General features: G+C 39.6%; 1 protein-coding gene across 2 annotated transcripts in view; it reads right to left on the bottom strand.

Moving 5' to 3' along the window:
• mus81 (mus81 structure-specific endonuclease subunit) overlaps positions 1–19,639 on the bottom strand; it is a 181,205-nt gene that overhangs the window by 18,412 nt on the left and 143,154 nt on the right. For both annotated transcript variants that reach the window (XM_067143518.2, XM_067143519.2), the window contains exon 8: positions 13,875–14,088. In XM_067143518.2, the coding sequence (XP_066999619.2) occupies positions 13,875–14,088 (214 nt within the window). The remainder of the gene's footprint in view (positions 1–13,874; positions 14,089–19,639) is intronic.

Below are 19,639 nucleotides of genomic sequence, written 5' to 3'. Positions count from 1 at the left end.
TCACCAGAGCTGTCTTGCAAGAACTGGACATTGAAAAGATGGAATGGCCAGTAGTGAGCCCGACCTTAATCTCATTGAGCAAGTGTGTGATAGGCGTGACAGAAGTGTTTGTGGGCGTCCTGTTCCACCACATTTAAAGATAAAAATTTCATAATGTTCCGTATTGAACTGTATCACAATTAAATTGAAACAAGAAATTAAGTGGTTCACCCTATTCAATACAAGTAAATGTAGTGTATATGTAGTGTAACACTACATTTCTTATGTATATGTAGTGTAACACTACATTTCTTATTTACTTGTATTGAATAGGTTGAACCACTTAATTTCTTGTTTCAATTTAACTGTTCCACCACAGACTCTCCAAGACCTCGAACAGACTTCATTGAAGAATGGGACCTGATACCGCAACACAACCTCCGTCGACTTATACGAAGCATGCCACGTAGGTACCAAGCTGTGATAAATGCTCATGGAGGACATACACCATACTGAAGATCTCCAACTGTGATAAAAATCCACCATGGAGGACTGTTTGTGTTCTGAAAATGAACGTGAATCCATCAATTTTCTTTTGTATACTTCAACAGTAAAGAATAAAGGTTTAGCTGGTAATATACCTGGGTGTGAGGTATTGTTTTGTGGAGCATGGCATACGTTCAAAAACATGTTCCCCTGCAGGGCTTCATAAATGAAAATGAGTCACTATATCTAGAGCCCTGCACGGATGCAGATATCCACGGCACAAATTTAGTATCTCAGCGAATACAAACTGTATGGCAGTGTGGATAATTTTGCTGATAATTTCTAAATAATGATACTTATTGATTTTCACTCAGGTATACTATTGTTTTTGCTTACGGTTAGGTGACCCTCGACATTGGTATGGGAGAATAGTGACATATAAAATGTCTTGAGACCATAAAGTCTCTAAATTTGACTTAAGCCTAAATGGTTCCTGCCCACAATTAATGGAACGAAGGAACAAAGGTCCCTCATAAATCTGTGACTGCAGGGGTTCTGGTGCCAGGTGTCAGACCTAATGTAGTATGTTAATGGAGCTATCCGTTTCAGTACCTTGGATGTAATATATATTAAATATTTACAATATCCAAGAATAACCGTTTTGCAGATGCGGATAACCATTCGTGGACGCAGATGAAGGAAGTGCGGATGCGGAGCGGATGCAGATATTATTTTGTATATCCGCACAAGGCTCTAACTATACCATGCAATTATATACATAAATGTCTCCTATAAGTGTACCTCCTCAACGACATTGCAATGGATAAGCAACAATGTGGAGCAGAGGAATGCTTACAGGGGTGAATTAAAATGGGGACTTTAATTCAACAATGTTACATAAGTTTATTGAGATCCACCTTTTGTAACATTGCTGAATTAATGTACATTTCAATACGGACCAGGCATGAGATTTGTAACATGTAATGGGGACTTTGTCCTGAACAACAACAATTTTTTTTTGCTAGTGGCTTTACGTCCATGGATGAATGGTTAGCGTGCTGGCCTTTGGTCACAGGAGTCCTGAGTCTGATTCCCGGCAGGGTCGGCAATTTTAACCATAATTGGTTAATTTCGCTGGCACGGGGGCTGGGTGTATGTGTTGCCTTCATCATCATTTCATCTTCATCACGACGCGCAGGTCGCCTACGAGCATCAAATCAAAACAGACGTGCATCTGGCGAGTTGAACTTGTCCTTGGGACACTCCCGGCACTATAAGCCATACGCCATTTATTTATTTAGATAGCTCTTATGGCGACAATGGGATAGGAAATGCCTAGCAACTGGAAGGAAGCGGCCATGGCCTTAATTAAGGCATAGCCCCATCATTTGCCTGGTGTGAAAATGGGAAACCACGGAAAACCATCTTCCGAGCTGCCAACAGTGGGATCCGAACCCACCTGAACAACTTGGGTAATTGTGATGACTCAATGGAAACCCAAGGAAAGTGATGGCTAATGGGGCTTTGGTGAAGCTAAGATAGGGCCAGCAAACCAATAATGGATAAACAGGGAACAATTGTTGGATTACAGATTATCTATTCTCTGGACCACCTTTTGAACAGACTAAAGCAGAAGTAACGTCATTGCCTCGCCACACTCGCCGTGGATTTCAAATGAACGGGCGAGTGATTCAAAGTTGTACTCCAGCACTATAATACAGCACAGTTCACAGATTGTATCTCGAGTGCTTTTAAAAGAATTAATACATTAACGTATGCGTCTTAGAATCCCATACATTCTTTTAACAGCTTACATCTCTAAACAATTAATTTACTGAATTACATTTTTAATGCACTAACTACAATTTCATGCTTAGAGCATTGCAAACAAATTATTTTGACATACACATTAAGCATTATATTCATTAAATTATTATTATTATTATTATTATTATTATTATTATTATTATTATTATTATTATTATTATTATTATCTGTTTTGGCCGGCTGTGGATCACGTTATTTCAACCGTTTGCATCCTTGAGTTTTAATTCTTTGCCAGTATTCCCGCATTCGCTTTCTGTGAGCCTCCTTTCTTTCATCAGTCCACTTCTTGCCTCTTTTCAACTTCGGCTTTTCTTGGAATCGCTGGTATGCTCTAAACTTTCTTCTGGAGAGGAACATATTCCTGGATGTCTTCATGTGTGATCCCTATTTCTTGAAGGTATTTTTCAACTTTGGTGAACCAGGGTCCCTTGGTTTTCTTATTTACAAAGTACGATAAGATCTGGTTGTTCAATATCTGCAAACTCATACATGTTATGTGGCCACAAAAATTAATCCTCCGTTTCCGAATGGTGTCCGTCATCCTTTTCACTTGCAGGTACAGTTGATTGTTATGCCGGCTCCTGTACTCACCATTTTCTCTGATTGGTCCTAAGATCTTTCACAAGATTTTTCTTTCTTTGGCTTCTAACTTTTCAATTAAACCCTTCTTGTTCAATACAAGGCATTCTGCTGCATAAAGGGCCTCTGGACAAATGACTGAACAATAATGCCTAAGCTTGGCTTTGATGGACACTGATCTTTTGTTGTAGATATTTCTAGTTAGTTGGTATGCCACTTCCATCTTGTTGATTCTAGATGTGATTGCTAGTTTTTCAGAGTTGTTGGGTGCTATCCACTTGCCTAAATATTTAAACTTTTCTGCTTGTTTTATTTTCCCCTGTTCTCTCAAGGAGCTGGCTTGATAATTGTTACAAACTCTGTTTTTTTCAAAGGAGATCTGGAGGCCAGCCTTTGCTGCTTGGGTTTTAAGTAGGTTCATTTGTTTTGCAGCGGTATGTAGGGAATCAGAGAATATCACAAGATCATCTGCAAAAGCTAGGCAATCTATCGTCAGGCCAGTTCTCTTGTATCCTATTTGAAGTCCTACACCGAGCTCTTCCTTGGACATCTCTTTGCACCATTCGCAAATTATTTTCTCCAGTACACAGTTGAAGAGTAGAGGCGATAATCCATCTCCCTGCCTTACACCTGTCTTGATTTCGAAGATGCCCGAAATCTCTCCCCTGAATTTCACTCTAGAGGTTGTGTTGGTTATAGTCTGTTTGATAACTGGTTTCGTTTTGTTGTCTAAACCCACCTCCTTTAGAATTTGGATGAGTGTATGCCGATCTATAGAATCATAGGCTTTTTTTTGAAGTCTACAAAGGTAACCACAAACTTCTTATTTCTGAGATTTAGACTGGAAGGAACAGACTTAAGATTCATGATCTGCTCTGCGCATGATCAACCTTTTCTAAACCCTCCTTGATATTCATCCAACTGTGAATCGAGCTGCTCTTCTGCCCGGGTCTGAAGGGCTTTCGAGATAATTTTGTACATTATCGAAAGGAGGGAGATGCCACGGTAGTTGTTTACATCTGCTTTGTCACCTTTCTTATGATTTCATGAGAGAAGATGTCTGTAAGTTGTTTGAGTTTACCAACCTTCAAGAGGGAGTTGGCATTGAAGGTTTCAAAGAATTTATTTGTCACTTGGAATTTTCTGTTTCCCAGATCTCATGAATGATCACTGTTAGTTTGTCAATCGCCTTGTCACCTGCGGCCCTCCCGAATTCAGCAATTATTTCATCTTTGCCACGTGCTTTGTTGTTCTTTAATGACTTGATGATCTGGTTGATTTCCTCTTTTGTGGGTGGAGAAGAGTGTGGGTTGGGACACATGGTTTCTTCAAAGGCAAATTGTGATTCTGGTTCTTCACAGTTGAGAAGAGACTCAAAATATTTTGCCAAGATCCGACAGTTGTCCTTGTCGTTGTAGGCAAGTTTACCTTTGTGGTCTCTGAAATGAGACTTGGAGGGGTGTATTTTGTGAGGTTGTTTTTGAACGTTCTATAGAAATCCCTGGTGTTGTTCTTATTGAAATCCTGTTCGATCTGTGTCAGTTGGTTCTTGTCAAATGAGCGCTTTACCCCACGGATGACCTTTGCTGCATATTTTCTTGCTGCCAGGAAATTCTCATACCTATCTTGATACTTCTGCGAGTTCCATCTTTGCCAGGCGAGTTGTCTTTGTGCTATTGCTTCATCACATTCCTGAGTCCACCATGGGTGTTTCTTTGGTTTTGTTAGTAAGACTGCCTCCTCAGCCGTTTTAACAATGGCGTTTTTCAGTTGATCCTAATTCTCTGGATCCAAGGACTCAAGTTTATGAGCGAACTGTCAGTTTTCAGCTTTTCAGTGTCAAATCTAGTGGTTTTTTTTGTCCAGACTCTTCTGTTGTTTCTTGGAAGAATCTTGATTTTGATCTTGGAGAGATAGTGGTCCGAATCAAGGTTAGCGCTTCTCAGGACTTTCATATTTTGAATCTCTCGTGTTGCTTTCCGTGCAATGGCAACATGATCAATTTGAAACTCACCCAGGTTAGGATTTGGGGATGTCCAAGTCTTTTGCTTCCTTGGCAGATGTTTGAATGCTGTCGATTTTAGAACTAGATTGAAAGCCTTACAGAGTTCTATAAGTCTTTCTCCATTCCGATTGGTTCATTCATGGGCTGAGTAGTTTCCAACAATGTTTTGGAATTTCCTTTCTTTGGCAATTTGAGCATTGAAGTCTCCAAGCAAAATGATCACGTGTTAATCGGAAATTTTTGAGATGAAATCTTCCAGCTCCTCCCAGAATTTATCTGTTCAATCTGGGTCTTTCTTGTTTCCCTGATTGATTGGCGCATGTACATTCACAAGCATGTAGACTTTGTTCGTACTTCGAAAGCTAAGCATCAATACTCGGCTGTTTGGAGAGCTGAAGTCGATGACCAAGTCTAGAATCTTCTTGCTGACAATAAATCCTGTGCCAAGGTGTGGAACAGTTTTCATCACACATTTGCCGATTTTCCCTTTGAAGATTCTATAACCTTGTGACTCAAAGGCATGTTCATCACTAAACCTTGTTTCTTGAATTATTGCGATTATGATTTCATGAGAGAGAATGTCTGTGAGTAGTTTGAGTTTACTAACCTTCAAGAGGGAGATGGCATTGAAGGTTGCAAAGAAGTTTTCGGTGTTTGTGGCTGATCATGTTTCTAGGAGTCTCCAACACATCCAAGCATGTCGGTGCAGGCTCCCCAGAATCCGAAGGCTTGCATGCATCACTCAAGGTGACAGTGGATTGGTTACCACCTGGGGTACTATCTCCAGTTGAATTTTCTTGCATGCTTTACAGTTAAAAACTTGTAGTTTGGTGTCGATGGTATTGTACATCGACCAAGTTACTGCCAAGGTTGTAAGCCTTGGAAAGAGCCTGATGTTCAACTAGGGATGGCATTTCCTCCATACCCAACGCTTCGGTTTTCCCGCCAGTACTCGGGTGGCTGATTGCAATGGTTTCCCACTGGGCGATGGGTGCGCCACGTACCTACGCCATATTATTATTATTAATATATATATAACATTATTGTATCATTTATCATTCACTATTATTATCTAAATATATGGCCTGATTCCATTCAAAGTAATCCATTACAAGTACATGAAATGAGCCTGCCGGAGAGGTCTGTCACGCTACTCACGACCGATTGATGAATAAGCGAGAGAAGTGATGATTATGTACTCATTCTGGAATTAACTTGAAACTGATGGGGGAAGTTGGGGATCCAGACAAAAATCTGTCCCACCTCTGCTTTGTCTAGCACAATTTCAATAAATTATTTTCTTCAAATATATTTTTATAAAAATATTATTACATATTATTATTATCATTATGGAAGGAGACGTAACACCTCATGACCTGCAGCTGCTGCCAGATTGTTAATGTGATAGTTGGCATCATACTTTGCATGAATTTTATTATTTCCACAAGTTCAAGTTTATTCATGGAGGGTTCCCAAGTAATATTTTTCTCTGTCAACCAAGCCTGAATAACAGGTTTCATGGCACTCTTTGTGGGCACATGCTCGATTTTTACTGAGTGATATGAAGCATTATATAGGACAAATAACTGAATTAGGTGGTGTGATCGGTAATAGTTGCTTCATGAAATATTCCTCGTATCACTCGTCGTCCATCTCCCCACGATAGTCGCCTGTCTTCTTGCCCACGAATATAAGTTTTGCTCCCTCAACGAACCCACATTCAGTCCTTGCATGAATCAGCAGTACACGCCTCCCTTTGTCCGAGGATGCCTTGCTACCTGTGGTGAGGCCCTCCCTCCATGCCTGCATGGCTGTCTTAATAGATGTATCAACCCAAACCCTGGACTTGGTGTGGCAAGCATTTACCCATGTCTCATCTATATACACTACGGCTTTTCCCTTGGCCCTTACTTCGCGAATACTGCATAAATACCTATGACGCCAAGCAACAATGTCTTCCCTGTCAATTAACAATGATTCTCTCCTTTGCTATATATACTTAAACTCCATATCTAAAAGTAGCCTCCGCATGGTTGTTTTAGAGAACTTTTGAAGATCCTTGTCCTCATTAACAATTGATACCACTTTATTTAATGTCAGTAGATCGTTCTCCCTGTATAAGATGTGGATTTTTCTCCTTATTGCCGCTCGAGTATAGGAATCATACTTTTGAGGATGAGTTACTTTCCTTTCTGTTCCTCTATGCTTTCTAGATGTCTCCAACCCTTTTCCGGTTTTATAATCGGCTTTTACCTTAAGCACGGTTGTATATGAAGCTCACACTGCCTCTGCTGTCTGTCTCGCTGCTTCATGAACAGTAGTAATACCGCCGTCAATAGTTTTCGCTCAGAAATGCTTATAAACAGATCATGTTTCTCTTGCCAGATGTAAAAATATTGCGTTTCTTCTTCAACTGATAACAGTCTAGTGAAATTTTGTTGGGATCCATTACACAATAATATCCAATAACGAGTAAGAAGAAACCTACAGACGTACAAGAGACTACAAGAATTTTTTTGCTATTTGTTTTATGTCGCACCGACACAGATAGGTCTTATGGCAATGATGGGATAGGAAAGGCCTGGGAATGGGAAGGAAGCGGCCGTGGCCTTAGTGAAGGTACAGCCCCAGCATTTGCCTGGTGTGAAATGGGAAACCACGGAAAACCATCTACAGGGCTGCCAACAGTGGGGTTCGAACCCACTATCTCCCGGATGCGAGCTCACAGCTGAGCAGACTACAAGAATTATGAATTAGCACACAATATGCACCTGCACTCTTTTTGTAAAAGCAAAGCACACATAAAGTTCTCTCACTGCTGTTTTAACCGGACTATGATTGGAACTGCACCCACGTATTCAAGACATCCACTGAGTAAGTAAGTATGGCAGCTCCGCATTAACGGCACCAATGCCAAAACTCGCGCTGAGTAGTGCGCCCCCTCGCCCCCTCACCTACCATGTGACAACATTGTAGGTGCTGCCCCTGTCGCCCGCGCCGTACCCTAGTCCATATACCCACTTCCGCTTTAGTCTGCTCAAAAGGTGGTCCGGAGAATAATAGTAAATCAATCATCAAAAGAAAAGGGCCTGCAATGAGTTGCTTTAAATGTGAGAATATTAAATGGTTAGCAGAGGAACCTATCGATCTCATGGAAGGGTATCAGCCAGATTTCCCAAGCTATAAACTATGTCCCCACCAAAAAAACTTCTCACTCACTATGAACCACATCAAACTTTATCCCTTTCTGCTCTTTTCCCTGTGAACACAACTACAATAAAACCTCGTTAATTCAAAGTCGTTGGGATGCAAAAATTGGACTTCGAATTCTGTGATTTTGAATGAACTGCCAACTCGTAATTCAGAAATGCCAGCCCTTCCACCGTCACAAAATATTCTAAGACCCGTTACTGCATGCAATTAACCTTGATTCACAATTTAAAGCTTTCAAATGCCATAGAAAATCTAGTTACAAAATATATCCAACAAGGTGCATTTACAGTATTCAAATAATACACTTGGATAAGTCAGTGACAAACATAATCTCACGCAATGGAAAAAACAAAGAAACAAACAAAAACATGATTCAAAGACGAGGAGAAATCTATACTGGCTCCCCTGTGCAAGTGGTTTATACATTGGATTACTGTACTGCATGCATTTCAGATCCCTTGTACTTGCACAGAAAGTACATGATGCCCTTCAAACATCGTGGCTTATCAAACTTTCCTGTGATGAGGGGAGGAAGTATCTCACTTCTGTTTGCATTACAACACAGTACTACTTATACGATTTCTACCCATGGCACTTCTCTCATGATTCAGAAATGCCGCGTCACAAAGTAAGACCCATTAATGAATGCAATCACCTTGATTCCCAGTTTAAATCTTTCAAATGCCATGGCAAACACTATTTCTGACATGTATCCAACAAGGTGCATTTACATTATTAAAATAATACACTTGGATAAAACAATGGTAAACATAACACGATTCAAAGACGAAGACAAATTATGCTGGCTCTCCTGTGCAAATGCTTTTTTTTTTAGATTACTGTACTGTTCGCAGTTTTAGATGCCTTGTACCTGCATGGATAGTGCCTGATGCCCTTAAAACATCGTAGCTTTTCAAACTTTCCTATGACGAGGGAAGGAAGTCTCTCGCTTCCGTGTGCATTGCAACACATTACAGTGACTCCTACTCTTATACGATTTCCCGGCTGGCACTTCTCTCCTTTAAAACGATAAGTCCGCTTGGGCTTGGCATTAAAATAAACAATGCAGTTTCAATGGCATTGACAATATTGCCCGGTGTGTACAAAGTGATTATATGAGCCACGCTTTTTCACCACCTGTCGGCATTGCCAGTGTTCGCGAATTCTGCTCCTCTGCACATTGCCTGCTACGGAATATTAGGCGTTCCTTAAAATGTAGAATACAAAACAATTAAGATTTCACTCGAACTTAACAAATATAAAGTACACTCTCGACACGCAGAAGTAAGTGAAAGTACAGGAAGCTACCCCTGCACGATCCGGTAGACGCGTATTTCACGACGCAGAAAAATTTTGAATTTAAATTACTCTGCAAAATACTATTCTTTTTTTAATGTAAAGGCAGTTTTGAATTAAAAGTCTGAATTTTGGTAATGGGACTATCGCATAAACAAAGACGCACACACAAGATGCTGTCAACTGTGTACACTGTTTTATTTACAAATTATACACACATTAATATTTGCACATCAAATGAACCACCATCTTGAACTCAATCGACTGCCACATTAGCATGTCAACCAACTACGGAACACACAACATAACCACTTCAAAGGCAAAATCACAACATGAGTTCACATACAAACTCAAATTGACAACCCAAGACTGTCCTTTATATACCTTGCCTGGCCAGGCTTCCAGAAAAGTAAGATACAACATGCTTTCTTGTATCTTCTCGAGTCTCCAATAACGTAAATGCAAATGAATAGAACATTCTGTAAAACTTGAGTGATATCATGACAAAGGTGCGTTGTTCTAGACTCTCATCCTGTGTTGCACAACATTACGTCGGATTTATACATCATATTTACAGGTAATAATAAATCATATACTATTACTTACATGTTCTTACATAAAATAAAGTTGTATTAATAAACATACAGCAGAAGTATCGTAACATAAACTCAGATGTTCTGTTACATAACACAGATCATACAACACACAAATAATGAATGATACGACCACGATTTATACCAAATAAAGTCTGTACTGACAACCTGTTGCACATAACTACGTAGATAATAATAATCCACGTAAACAACTTCATAAATCAAAATACCAGTGTATACAGCCACACCTCACAAGTAATAATAATTATTGAGCTCGATATTTTCACTATTTACCCATGGGTTTAGAGAATTGTTTCCAAGTTATACTAGTCCATTACACCCTTGCATCACGACCGACATTGTTCTTCGAATTATGAATTATCCGCATTTCGAATTAAACAATTTAAATAACATGCAGATCCGTACCTCATGTTTCTGAGAATGAGAGCTGCTTCGAATTAGGCGAGATTTTGAATTAACCAATTTCGAATTATTGAGGTTCTACTGTACTGCAAGACCTGCCATTTACGTACACCCAGCACCACTTTCACAAGTAGCACCACCACCAAGTCTTTTCTTGAACAAGGTCGTCATGAAAGCACTTCATATACCATCATCTACTAGGTGTAATGCAGACTATGCTCAGTTTTTTACACTGGCTTACCTACTAACACTATAGCTGAACAAATATGTGGCCACTGTAGTACCCGCAAAATCCATAACATGGATCTTTCTGTACCCATTTACAACCGGCTCCATCAAACCATATTCACTAATTGTTCCACACTTACTGCTGCTTGTTGTTTAAAGGGGCCTAACATCTAGGTCATTGGCCTGTTTCATACTTACTAACCCCTTCTTCCTATCCTCTTGTTCTTTGATTCCAAAATTGTTCAAGTATGCTCGGATCTAGAGAAACACCCGGCCTTAATAAACAATAACTGCCCCTTTCTTTCCATTCTCACATCTCTTCTGTCTCCCCCTTCGTTTACCTCACAACAATGCAGTGTCTAGTTGTCAATAATAGTCACCACCATTCTTATTCTGCCTTCCACTGGTGAACGCTGCAGCCGAAACTTTTGCACTCTAGTTTGTTTTACGTTCACTCTTTTCATGTGTGCTTACATCACAAGTTGCTGCTCTCTCTCCTTTTCTTTAAGTACTGGAAAGGAACAATCAAGCCATGTACAGACATGAACATGAAAAGAAACACATAGGTCCTAATAGGAAGAACACAATGACAGGTCAGTGAGGGAAGAAGGTGTAATAGAAAGAGACAAAGAAAAAATGAAAACACAAAGAGACAAAGCAGGCTCTCTCCTCATCAATCCCTGTTCTCCATCTTTCTCTTCTCAGATGGTGGTGGTGGTGATTATTGTTTTAAGAGGAAGTACAACTAGGCAACCAGCCTCTATATAACACTAATCAGACGGAAAAATGGAAGGGATCCGACACTTCGAAAAATGAAGATATCGGCCAAAGGAAGACAAGGGCCACGAAGGGCGTGAAAATGAAAGACTCCCTAGCCCTCGCAAACCTAATAGCGTCGGGGTCGGAAAAGAACAAGAGTTGACCAAGGAAGGTCAGATAGGATAGATGAAAGTGAGGAGCCAGGCACAAGTAAGTGGAAGCAATGCCAGGACTCAGCTAAGGGCCCCGTGGTCGCCAACCCACACTCCAAAGTTCAGATCCCTTGGAGCCCCTTTTAGTCGCCTCTTACGACAGGCAGGAGATACCATGGGTGTAATTCTACTGCCCCCACCCACAGGGGGTTCTCTTCTCAGACCCTGACAAGCTTGTTTCTGCTTCCCAGCTTCAACAGGAGGTAGGACATAAACACCAATTGAGAAGCCACTTTGACAAATCTTTGGTCTTGATGGGGAAGTTCAGGATGAGAAGGAAGCCAGATAAATGCATGTAAAGGGTAGAAATAAAAGGATGAATACACGTAAAAGATTAGGAACACAGGACAAATACAAAAGAAGGAAATGATCACAATGGGATAATATCAATGTTGTGTTTGCCCTGTGTTCCTAATCTTTTACCTCATGTATTCATCTTATCTCTTGTTTCTTCCCTTTTCCTGCATTTAGCTGGCTTTCTATTTATCCTTCACTCTGCATCAGAAATGAAGATCAGTCAAGATGGCACCTCAGTGAGTGCTGATATCTTCCCTCCTGCTGAAGTACCCCCAGAAGGTAGGAGTGGTAGAATTAACATCCACGGTCTCCCCTGACTATCATAAGACGTGACTCTTCTTCTTTTTCTACCGCTTTTCCCATACCTGTGGGGTCGCGGATGCGAACTGTATGGTACATGTGGATTTGGCCCTGTTTTACAACCGGATGTCCTTCCTGACGCCAACCCTATATGGAGGGATGTAATCACTATTGCGTGTTTCTATGGTGGTTGGTAGTGTAGTGTGTTGTGTGAATATGAAGAGGAAAGTGTTGGGGCAAACTAAACTCCCAGTCCCTGAGCCAAAAAATAATAATCAGAGGCGATTAAAATCCCCGATCCGACCGGGAATCGAACCCGGAGCCCTATGAACCGAAGGCCTCAACGCTGACCATTCAGCCAATGAGATCATAAGAGGTGACGAAAAGGGGCCAATTTTCTGCAGATAGACCAAGCAGTCAATTATGTTCAATAAGTGTGTAACGATGGTTGCATTGTGACCAATGAGATGGTGTAAATGAAGGATTGTGAAATGGCTTGACGTAATGGAATTACAGGGAGTAAATTTAAAGTAAGTGGTAGCTGGGTTCGTGGATTCATGCAGTGGTATGACCTGACTGTGTCGAGAAAGACAAATATGTGCCAGAAATTACCATCGGACTATACAAAGAAACTTGTTGCCTTCCACTGCTTATTGCAACAACAGTGCCTAGAAACTTTGTATACTCGTATTTGTTCCAAATGAGCAATGCTGACCAGATGTTGGCTTGGTTTGATATGCCCCGCAGCAGTAGGACCATCGCATGAAGTAGTGCTGCAGGTTTTCTATTAAAATCAGAAAGCAACAAGAAACTACAATGTCTAATGCTTGCCATTACTGGAGATGGAAGAAAGCCACTGCCATATATTATTTTTAAAAGAAAAACTATGCCGGAGGGCGTTAAATTCCCTCGAGGCATCAACAGAGGGATGGATACCACGTAACTTGACAATCGACTGAGTGAAGACAGTGCAGGACAGATGACCAAGAGCACTGGTGAACTATACTTCTCTTGGACAGTTTCCAAGCTTATCTCGTGACTGAAGTGAAAGATCTTCTTCATGAAAGAATGAGACAGCATGATTATTTCTGGTAGTTCTACATCTATTCTTCAGCCCCTGTACATGCGAGTCATTAAGCCATTTAAAGACCATCTGCGTCAGCTTTATAACAAAGGGGTGATAAGTGGAAATCACAAATTGAGTGAGTGGTGGAGAATTTTAAGAAGCCAAGAAGACAGTGAGGACAGCAGGTGTGATGTAGATCCCACAGGGAGTAAAGACTGAGTTTGGTAAGTTTCCACTGTGGTAGATTCCATTGTGCTTTCTCAAATTTGAACTGCAATAAAGTAAATAAACTACTAGTACACATTGGTAAGTAACTCGTATCTTTCAGTTCAGCAAGATGACTGCATCTGAAGAACATAATCTGAGACTGACACTTTTTTTCTAAAAGATCTGGTATGATGTATGGGTTCTAGTGTTAATATAAATAGTTTTATGGTTAAACAGTTGAATAATAACATGTGTTTTAAATTCTGCACACTTCTCACTTTGGCTCAATTCCTTATTCGCATGATTTTCACACACCATTCTTAAAAGAAATTAGGCCAGGAAATGTGGTAGCTATACATCCATGCACAGCTAATAAACTACTGAACAAATAGTAATTAACGTACCTTCTGCTCATGAAACCGTCCATCAGTGATACTCCTCGCAAAGTCATCAATGCGTTTTCTTTCCACAATATAAGGCAGTACAGCTGAAAAGCCTGTTGAATTATCACAGCATACCCAAGTAAAGTCGCCCACCTTAAGATGACGTACTTCAAACGGAATATGGTGATCCTTAAGATGTCCAACTGACTCGCTCAGAAAACCAGCTTTAGTGTTCCTGAAGCAGCATGGAAGGAAAAAACCACTGTGATCATTATGTTCCTTTCTATTTATCCCTTTCTTCAATTTCAAATTTTAAAAACCACATCCAGGAGGTAGACAAGGGTGGCACCAACATAATCTGAAAGTGTTTAAATTCTACTGTGAAATATTTTAAAAGAATGCAACTTAATTTTATAGCTTTAGAAGTACAAGGAATAAAAAAGATTCATTCAAAGTTTAGCGTAAAATTTTTAATGGTTTCCATCAAAGGAAATAAAGAATATGCGATCTTCATACAACTAATAACAACAAATTTCATCACCCTTGTTTTGATAAAAAGAAATATATATATATATATATATATATATATGTTCTCTCCCAACAAAATTTTCCCAACTTATGTACATTAGCATCAAAAAGTATAAACTCACTTCTAAAACTCTATATATATTCTTGAAACTGATACTTAACTGAGATTTATTCGATTTCTGATTTATTTCCTGTAGTAGGTATTTGCCCATTTGTCCAATCTGATCTTTTACACACTAAATTATGATATTTAATTATATCTAATTATTAGTTATTACTGTATGTAGGTACCTGTCCGACTCATTGGCTGAATGGTCAGCATTAAGGCCTTCAGCTCAGAGGGTCCTGGGTTTGATTCCCGGCTGGGCCAAGGATTTTAATCATGCTTGATTAATTCTTCCGGCTCGGGGACTGGGTGTCTGTGTTTGTTCCAACACTTTCCTCTTCATATTCAGACAACACACTACACTACCAACCATCACAGAAACACGCAATAGTGATTACATCCTTTCATATAAGGTTGGCGTCAGGAAGGGCATCCGAACATAAAACAGGGCCAAATCCACAAGTGCGACACAGTTCGCACCCGTGATCCCACAGGTGTGGGAAAAGCGGTAGAAGAAGAAGACTGTATATAGGTACCAACTCCAGCATTTAACAAAAATAAATCATCATTTCAAGATCATCAACGAAACTAATCTCCATGTAAGACAGTTCCAAACAGCACAGACAATTCCTTATTGACTAATTATTTTCACGATTTTCAATAAACTTACATACTACAAATCATTGTACGTAAGTTCAATGCATGTGGTTAAAGTAAATATTTGCTTAATTGTATTTGTACTGTATTACTCACTTACCTCAGACAAACTTCGTTGTCAGTTAGTTCCTTGTACAGGGTAGCGAATTCACCATCACGTTCTCTATTCTGCCATGTCTCATGTACCCACTTCCATTTTTTTGCTAGGGGCTTTACGTCGCACCAACACAGATAGGTCTTATGGCGACGATGGGATGGGAAAGGCCTAGGAGTTGGAAGGAAGCGGCCGTGGCCTTAATTAAGGTACAGCCCCAGCATTCGCCTGGTGTGAAAATGGGAAACCACGGAAAACCATTTTCAGGGCTACCGATAGTGGGATTCGAACCTACTATCTCCCGGATGCAAGCTCACAGCCGCACGCCTCTACGCGCACGGCCAACTCGCCCGGTACTTCCATTTTTTAAACTGACACTGTTCCTCTTCATCTAGAATTATAGCAACAGCCGCCAATTGCACATTCGTAAACTTTGACATATCGACAATCACTGAACTGAAAATGAAACAATACTGTCACGAAACTGACACATCACGGTTATGTGTGAATAGACCTTAAATGTATTTTCATGAGGTATTTATATAGACATCACATGGGACTGATCAAACTATTATTGGCCATTAACGGCTGTTCAAAATTTTAAGATTGTTGAGAGTGCGTGGCTCTTGTCTTCACGCCAAATTCAGAAATCCCTAATTTTGCAGCAATCTGTTGGTTTGACCAATCAACTGGCTTGTTGGCACATGCCATAGCATGTTTTTCTTCGCTTATGCTAGCTCTTTTTCCCATTTTTGCGGTGAGTCTCTATCCTGCAAAAACTGGAGCAGCACTCAAGAGAAGTCAGTGTTGGATAACACTGCAAATCGACAGATATTCATAAAGGGGGAAATGTGGGCTGTATTCTAGCTAACAGTAGCTAACAACAGATGATGATTTCAACAAAAATGTCAAGAGTCTTTTAAAGTTTGTAAATTCTTTGGTATAGCAATATAGCAGAATCCAGGCTGACATTTCATGCACATACTTCTGAAATGAAGCAAATATTTCAGATTTCGCTAAATTTAAGTACTACGGGCTTAAAGACTTCAAAGTTGGAGCCACACCAGCTACAATTGCATCAACAGGATGTGGCTGCTTTGTCTAAATGAGAAGTACAAGATGAAAATGCAATGAGCAACATCACTATGGAAAAACATTCAAAAGATTCGTCCTCCTCGTCAACTTCTATGCCTCTCCTTTCTCCAACTCCAGCATTTTGCTCTTTACTAATTAAGTACTCCAGTAATTTTGCAGAACCACTTTGTTGGAGAGTAACTTTCTTCCCTGACAATTTTCGGGAAACTTCAGAATTAATTTTACGCTTTGTGGAAGGTAGGAGGGTTTGAAACTCCTGATTCAAAACCGATTTGGTGGGTTCCTCTTGGGTCTCCTGTATGTCTTTGTGTTGTTTTGTATCGGCATCGCCTTCTTCTTCTTCTTCCTGTTGACTGTTAGTGTTTCCTTTAGTTACCCTCTCCTGAAAATATCTCTTCAAGAAGCTCAACTGTTCAGAATACTTGTAAAATTTTATCTGTTCTGCACTTTGTCCAGTTTTAGTTACAGTTCTCTTCATAGATTTCCTATTGTCTCTTATATTATTCCTTCTGATTTTGAAAGATGTACCTAAAAAGAGATTTGAGAATAGTTCATTATATATATTTTATTCCTTATAGCCTATATATATACAAAACTGTAATGAAGTTTTTTCTTTTTTTAGGCACCTAGCTACAGGAGATTCCCTACAAATAATTTCGTTCAGTTACAGCTTGGGGCATAGCACAGTGCACAAAGATTGTCACGGATACTTGTAAGATAATAACAGAAAATCTCATGAGCGACATACTGACAAATCCTACAATAGCGATGTGGAAATCTAATGAATTTCGTACACGCTGGAATTTCCAGAATTATTTGGGAGCCTTGGGTGGCAAGCATATTACCATCCAAGCTCCCTCAAATAGTGGATCTCTGTACTTTAACTACAAGAAGACATATTCAATTGTCTTGTTGGCACTTGTTGACGTGCAGTACAACTTCACCGCTGTCAATGTTGGAGCATATGGAAAAAACAATGATGGTGGATTTTTTGGAAATAGTAATCTAGCAAAGCACTTCTACGAGTCACATTATCTATACCAGGAAATGCTGCATTGCCAGGCACATCTATTGAGACTTCGCATGTCATTGTGGGTTACAAGTGAAAAAAAAAAAACCTACAACCTGTTTTCCAGTCATTGACCGGGCCAGGGATGGAATGAATGAAGCAGATATAGGCTGTTAGTACGATGGGGTCGCCACTCCCAAAGTGATTTATTAATGAATGATAGATGCTATGAAATGAGAATGGAGAGTGTTGCTGGAATGAAATATGACAGGGAAAACCGGAGTACCCGGAGAAAAACCTGTCCTGCCTCCGCTTTGTCCAGCACAAATCTCACATGGAGCGACCGGGATTTGAACCACGGTATCCAGCGGTGAGAGGCCGACGCGCTGCCGTCTGAGCCACGGAGGCTCCTTGGGTTACAAGTAACTAATCTCATTTTGTTCCTATTGAAGATACAATAAGTAAATTCTTTCTTGAATAAAATTACTGTGTCCACCTATTCAATACAATTACATTTTGTAGTGATTAAATTCTACATGAAATATAAACACTAGTTAGGGACATGTTTCTCCCTAGTTTTGGGCATCTTCAGCCTAATACTAATCTTAAGGTCAAGACTTAAATCTATTGACATTGGAACTTAATACTAAACTTAAATTAATATTAAATACTAAATACAATGGTCTTATGCTTATTACATATTTACATAGTTTACAATATGTACATTAACTAAATGCCAGAATTTGTGAACAAGGAAGCACTAAAATAATTATTTTCAATGACTAGAAGACGTTTGAGACGTCTGGATGAAAGTTTATGCAAATGTGTACGTATTGGCTAGAGATTGATCACAGCGTGAATATGTACATTAACTAAATGCCAGAATTTGTGAACAAGGAAGCAATAATATTTTAATTATACAATGACTAGAAAACGATAGCGACATCTGGATGAAAGTTTATGCAAATGTGTATGTATTGGCTAGAGATTGATCACAGCGTGAATTGGAGATACTCCAACTGTTTGACTAGAGATTGATCACAGCATGAATTGGGGCTTCTCAAACTTTATGGATGAACATTAGGTTGAAGGTTTTTCAAAGGTGGTTATGGTTATTATCATAAGTATATTGTTGCAAAACCGGAACCCTGGTTAAATTCGATCGTGTTGGATTTGAATATTCCTTTAAAAAGAAGCATGGTTGGTCAGTAATGTTTAATAGGCTAAAGCATGGATGTTGGAAACATATTGTTGGTACTGTTTATTGGAGCACATCTGATTAAATTTTGAATTTTGTGCCATTCTTGTCGATTAACGTTCCCATTGGTACATTGTTCAATCTTGGGAGGAATTATGAGATCTCTGTAACTGAATAAGAGAAAAAAGGAAATTAGAATGCGAATGTAGAGCCCAATTAATCATGAAAGTGTTTGCCGCATGAAAGTGGACGAACTTACTTATCTTTTTAAAGTTAAAAACTTCATTATTGTTCCGTATTGAATAGAGAAATAAGATGTACAATATTATAGGTTAGGATCCACCTTTCAATACTCCGTAATAAGATGGTAAAAAGTAGTTACAACCTGTTTAATGGGACCGGTTTCAACACATTTTAAGTGTCATCATCAGCCAATTTGCGAAGATCTTAAAACAACTAGCACATTGAATACAGGCAAAAAATTAACATTGTATCATAACGTAGCAATTCAGTAAATGTTCAATGTGTTTTGAACATTTACTGAATTGCTACGTTATGATACAATGTTAATTTTTTGCCTGTATTCAATGTGCTAGTTGTTTTAAGATCTTCGCAAATTGGCTGATGATGACACTTAAAATGTGTTGAAACCGGTCCCATTAAACAGGTTGTAACTACTTTTTACCATCTTATTACGGAGTATTGAAAGGTGGATCCTAACCTATAATATTGTACATCTTATTCTTACTTATCTTGTCGATGTTAGCTGGAACCTCCTGTTCCGGTTGCGTCTGAACAACTAACCCTACTACTCTTAGTGAAGTATTGATGCGGTAATGGAGTGGTGGAGCACAGAGGGGGAGGGGGAGTGAGTTTCAATTTGTGCGTCTGTGTTGTTGCTTGAGAGGCGTTACTCGAATTGGATTGGGCGGGCCCAACATTAAGCGTGGCAACTGGAGCACATGCGTGCTGTGACTTAAACAAACCGGGGACTTTATTCTGATTTACGGCCTGGAGAAACTCCAATTCACGCTGTGATCAATCTCTAGCCAATACGTGCACATTTGCATAAACTTTCATCCAGACATTGCAAACGTTT

This window comes from Anabrus simplex, chromosome 3 (genome assembly GCF_040414725.1).
Source record: "Anabrus simplex isolate iqAnaSimp1 chromosome 3, ASM4041472v1, whole genome shotgun sequence".
Taxonomy (NCBI): domain Eukaryota; kingdom Metazoa; phylum Arthropoda; class Insecta; order Orthoptera; family Tettigoniidae; genus Anabrus; species Anabrus simplex.
Note: the sequence above shows the minus strand (reverse complement) of the source record. Positions and strands in the feature narration are given on the sequence as shown.